Below are 5,597 nucleotides of genomic sequence, written 5' to 3'. Positions count from 1 at the left end.
TGAGGAGTCGAAGCAAATATCCAAGAGAGACCATCAAAGGCCCGGCTAAAAATCTGAATCGCAAGTCAGACCAGGTTCAGTGCAACTCAAAATTAGAGAGGCCAACCTTTTATGGTATTGAGCTGGCCGAAGATCTGTCTAAATTTTGCGTCATATATCGAGCAGACTCGTTCAAATTGTAAATTTGAGATTAAGATAGGTAGGTTGGGTTTCTATGAGTCAGCACATGAACATGAACTGGTTAAAATTTAAAAGATTTATTAGAGCCGGTTAAACCAAAATTGAGAACGGACTGGTCGAGCTTTTATTTGAACGGTTTAATTTTGAATAGCTCTTGGTGCCGGCTCAGCGAAACCAGGATAGGAGAGAGAGGAGCAAAGGCACCATCGCAAGGTTTCTGTCACTCCTCCCATAGGAGCGCGGATTCCCTGTTACTTTCTACGTTGTGGCACTCCAATTGGTGGCCAACTCTTGCAAATGGGAGCGTTTAATATCTCAACTATTGAGTCACGAGAAACTACATAACCTATTCTACAAGTGAAACTACGAGCGAGCAGAACACTTCTTCACAAGCCCATGATTTCAAAAGAAAGCATGGAAGAGCATCAAACTTGAGGATTAACCAAGCAACGACAAGAAAAATCAAACACATCCCAAAAAAGGCAAGGCTGCACTTAGCATATACGAAATAAGAAGTCGAATCTTCAAGTTTCAATTGAGGTACCAGTAGGAACGCTTGAATCTAAGTAGCTACTAGCTCAATGCCAAATAGCTGATAAAAAGGTTTTTGCCAGGATCAAATCTTGTTGATGGAAAACATATCGAGGACTCTTAATCAAACAAAATCCAAAGCAGTTCCTACTGCTGTCGCACTTCAACTTTCTTCTTCTGCCAGAGCCTGTCCAGAGCACCGTCCGCATCCCCCTGCAAAATAACCAACAGCAAGACCAGCACAAAGATCAAACGAGCAGATTAGCTTTTATACACCAAGTGTACGGGGAGATAAAACCGCTATTTACAACATGTCAACAACCAAAATGGAATGAGCATTTTCAATAAGTGCATCACCACCAGTGACTGTGATTGGAATAGCATTCCACTTGTACAAGAGAAGGAACCAGCGAAGAAATAGCAACAGCAATAGTAAAGCATAATATCATAGAATCGACCAGAAAAATACATGAAAAGCCTTGCATGTCTTCACTAATGACCATAAGTTTAAATATTCTCAAATGTGTCTCCACCAATATTTCTAGCAGTTTATGAATAATGGGTTTAAGGAGAAAAAAATTGAATAACTGGTAGCAATATATATGGCTACCCTATCCGAATACCCTCTCAGGAACTCCTTTCCTAGTGCCATGATTGGTTGTTTGCTACATGGACTGCATGAATTCAATAGAATTGAAACATGTAAACTAAAATGCAAGGCGAGTACCAGAGCATTAGCAACCTATCAAATAAATTAAAAAAAGAAAAAAGACACGCCACTGGTAAAAGTGTGCAGCACCTATCAAAAATATTCAAAGAATGTTTGCCACTAGAAAAAAAATGTGAAAAAGCAGGACTGAAAAAACAACAAGTATCAACCACATCAAAATATGGAAGACTGTCAGATGCCCTTATCATTATATACATGTTTTTAACAACAAAATTTGTTTGTTTCAAGATAACATAGCCAGATAAAGTAAAATCTAAATAATTTAGACTCCAGACAGTAATATATAAACAAAAATAACAATTTTAGAACAATAAATACAAACTTCTGAACAACGCTATCAGATAGCTTCAAAACAGGTATTATAGCATCACAAAAGCATGGAAAGGTGCTTATCAAAGCGAATGAAAGATATGACAGGCAAACACAAGAAATTTTTTATAGAAAAAGCAAAAATTCCAGCAGAATTGTGTGAATTGGAGTTTTGTTAGGAAGTATATACACAAAAGGATAAAAAAATCATGAAGGTGGATGTCAGGTAAGACTAGAATGATATAGTTTCAAAATATAGAACAACTTGCCCATCTACCATTAAAATCAAAACAGCTCCTTTGAAATATAAGATGCACCTACATGTGAAAAAGTGATGAAGGTAGTGTAAAAGCTTCTCAAAGGCACCCTCAATAGAAACAATGATAGATCATAATATCTGGTTGGCTTGTTCTGGATTGTAAAAATATCAATCATAGGAAGAAAACAAGATAAGAATACCTGCAGAAATAGTAAAAGAATGAATGTAGTATAGTAGAATAACTATGTTACAATGGGCAGAATTAATGACTAGTTTTCAACCCAAAAGGTCAGGCTTGACACATTTTGGGCCTTGCTTACTAGTAATTAGTTAAAAGATGAAGTATGGAGAAGAAAGGGTAGTATAAAAGTGGATGATAGGGTAGACAAGGTATGCTCTAGTAGTTGCAATGGCTCAACTTTACAACCTAAAACTTCTTCCGCCAGTAACAAAAGTAGTAGAGGAATTGAGATAAAATGTGGTGAAAATGAACAAGGCATTAACTATTACTGGAGTAAATAATGGACAAAACCAAGTACCTTCTAGTGCTTCAATTGTAAGGATAGCTTTCAAAGAACAAAATTTCTTCTTCGATAACAAAAGAAAAGGAGTGAATGATATAAAATATTAAGTCTAGCACTTAATGACTAGTCTTCAAATCAGTAAAGTAGGTATGTTCTGGACTTACTAGTTAGCAGCAAAACTTTCCTTCTTCCACTAGTGACACATGCAGTATAGGGTGCATGATAGAGAAAATAGGTGTTTAACTTAGTGACTAGCCTTCACCATCCTAAAACTCCCATGTGTTTTCAGATGCTAGACAAGATCATCTATAACCATCAACAAGCATTAACCAAAACTGATAGGAGAAATTATGGAAGATTGGTATCCAGTGTTTGTAAAATTTTGTCAAATTCCTTTTTGTGTGGGGGTGCCGGGGTGCTCCATGGTCAGCACCATATTGATCGGATAAGGTTCAGTTGCTGTTAGCGCTCTTGAGGCATGTCCTTTACATGTTAAGGTGTTTCTCCTTTAGGTGTTATTTTAATCGTCCAGTAAGCTCCAATGATGGAGCAATGAGACAGCAAATCATCAAGTATAGAAAAAAGAATAAATGTGAAAGTAGGAGAAGAAGGAGACAAGGAGAAATGATAGAAGCGAAGGAGACATATAATCACGAGTTTGTATGGTCTGACAGAATGGTAAATGACATTTACTTTATTGCCCATATCAGCTGAATAGGTTGACAGAAAGATATGACTCCCTTGAGATACTCCAAAATACTTAATCAGCTGACACAGGATCTGATGCCAAAGGTGGATAATTACAACATATGAAGTAAGAAGCTCTGTATAGTCTATGAGACTATAGAATTTTTTTTCTTTTTAAGGATGGAGTAAGATGAGAGTTGAGACAATAATTGCAAAATCCACCACAAAAGAATTCATACTTCATGCAATACTCAAAAATGCTCATGTAATATGCTTATAAATTTTTTGTTCCAGCCATTCAAAGATCCTTGCTAATACCATCATAGAAATACCTAGCTAACGCACTTATCACAAAAATATAACCAAAATTGAAATCAATTCATCAAAAAGGGCACATGCAGCTTCTAACTCATTTTAATTCTTAACCTTTAAAACTTCAGAAGTTGGACAAGGGTGAAAGGTCTCTTGTAGAGCTCAAACATGTCTCCCAAAGGATACGAGACTGACTAAGTTATATGAACCAAGAAAAAAATCTTGAAGTTCTAAAAACTTGCTAATTACTGGCAGACAGCAAGAGTTTTGGTCATTCCATATGATAGAGCTATGGATCTATGCTATGTCAAGAACCTCAAGGTATGATGAAACCATGCCACTCATAGATTTTCTTGGCAGATACCAGAAGACAGATTAACATGCTCCTGCAAATCTTCCATAAGAATATGAGCTAAATGGACCCATATCACTCAAGAATAATATACAGTTAAAGTGTGAAAACAATTAAAAAAATATTTTACAATATGAATGCAATTAAAAGCATACAGTATGGCACTGAAATACACAAAGGAAAGCAGGAAATACCTGAGCCCGTATGAAACCAGAGAGAGCAAATGTGGTGAATTGCCCGGTGTACACCCCGTTCTCATCCAAGTGCCCAATATTGATCTGGACCGAGGCGTGGTCCTTCGCAGTAATCAGCCTGTTAGTGGCAGAACTGCAAGGACAGACATTTACAAATAGAAAGCCATCAGACAAAATACCATAACCACCAACCAACCCTTAACCCAACTACTTAAGGTAAGGAAAACATTAACAAAATAAATAACTTCATCTTTAATTATGTCTAAACATGAAAGAACAGAAAATCCAAATTGGTAGAGTTGAAAGACCCCTCAAACTGTACCATTTTCTAGGGATGTAAAGATCCATCATCTTTCCCTCTTCGTTCTGCATTTTTTTCAATTGACTGGCGGCAAACTTCAGTGCAAAGAATGACAAAAAATTGCCTGAAGGAATACATGCCAACACATTCCAAGTCAAAATCGAAATCATAATTCTTACTGCTCTGCTCAATTATGTTATGTAATCATACATTCAAACCATATAAAATCCAAACAGTTGCATCACTGCGCCCCATATCTGGTCTTTGAAAAATCCACTTTTGCCCATTATAGCTAATGACAAATTACCCGAAGGAATACAAAAAACACCGAATGCTTGTAGATCCAATATGTTCAGTTTCATATCAAAACAGTAACAATGCATAACAAGCTACAAACGCATTGATCCGACGACTTAACCCTAGTTTACATTATTAAAAAGGCAAAGTAGAACACTAACGTCAAATTAAAAGAACATAGAGAGATGGATATAGAAATCTCCGGTTCTTTATCATTTCGCATGCTCCAAAACATTAACTCGACGCCGAAAAAGAAGTTTAGAAAAATCGGGAAAAAAAAGTAAATTTAGGTCGTTCACAAGTTTGGGACAAACGGGATATCGATATATTATAGAGAACAAGCGGATCTGTATCCTGAATCGCCAATACAGGAGATATTTTTGCAAGGGTTTGAGATGAGAGGGTACCGGCGAAGAGGGCGAAGCGGCAGAGCTCGGAGCGGAAGGGTATGGGAAGGTATGTTGGAAATCGTTTATATATGTGGTACTCCAAAAACCCTAGTGTCGTGCGAGTCCAGAGGGTTTCACACGAGGCCGGATCGGCAAGTAAGGGTGCCTCTCGACGTGTGCATATGTTTTGGATTCCACCGTGGGAGTAACAAAATATGATTCAATTTATCAATTTAATTTATATTTAATTTATCATAAATAAATTTAAATATAAATTAAATAGATTTGAAATTAAATATATTGATCCATTTAATCTTTTTACTATTCGATCAGATTCAGATTTCAGATATTTAATTTTTAGATCGAATCGAATCGGATTAAATAATCTATTTAAGCTGTCTATGATTTTTTGGATGAATAAATATCAGAATGATCCGTTTGAAATTCAAAACCGATGCTAATTTTTAGATCCAATCGAATCGGATTGAATAATCTATTTAAGTTGTCTATGATTTTTTGGATGAATAAATAT

The 5,597-nt window shown here is 36.3% G+C and overlaps 1 protein-coding gene across 1 annotated transcript; it reads right to left on the bottom strand.

Annotated features, from left to right (window-relative positions):
• Positions 1 to 651: 651 nt before the first annotated feature.
• LOC105045280 (small ribosomal subunit protein eS21) lies at positions 652 to 5,234 on the bottom strand. The gene is made up of 4 exons (XM_010923510.4): positions 5,084 to 5,234; positions 4,401 to 4,503; positions 4,079 to 4,211; positions 652 to 924 (listed from the first exon to the last, which is right to left on the bottom strand). Exons 2-4 carry the CDS (start codon positions 4,448 to 4,450, stop codon positions 859 to 861), a joined length of 249 nt encoding a protein of 82 aa, XP_010921812.1. The 5' UTR covers positions 4,451 to 4,503; positions 5,084 to 5,234; the 3' UTR covers positions 652 to 858.
• Positions 5,235 to 5,597: the final 363 nt, after the last annotated feature.

The sequence above is a fragment of the Elaeis guineensis genome, chromosome 5, assembly GCF_000442705.2.
Source record: "Elaeis guineensis isolate ETL-2024a chromosome 5, EG11, whole genome shotgun sequence".
NCBI classification, from domain to species: domain Eukaryota; kingdom Viridiplantae; phylum Streptophyta; class Magnoliopsida; order Arecales; family Arecaceae; genus Elaeis; species Elaeis guineensis.
Note: the sequence above shows the minus strand (reverse complement) of the source record. Positions and strands in the feature narration are given on the sequence as shown.

Bases quoted from the DNA above. Each gene is read 5' to 3' on its own strand.
- LOC105045280 (XM_010923510.4), bottom strand. From the start codon at position 4,450: ATGCAGAACGAAGAGGGAAAGATGATGGATCTTTACATCCCTAGAAAA. The intron at 4,212-4,400 runs GTACAGTTTGAG...CTGTCCTTGCAG, and splicing joins CTTTACATCCCTAGAAAATG to TTCTGCCACTAACAGGCTGA. The intron at 925-4,078 runs GTATTTCCTGCT...GTTATTTTGCAG, and splicing joins CTGGTTTCATACGGGCTCAG to GGGGATGCGGACGGTGCTCT.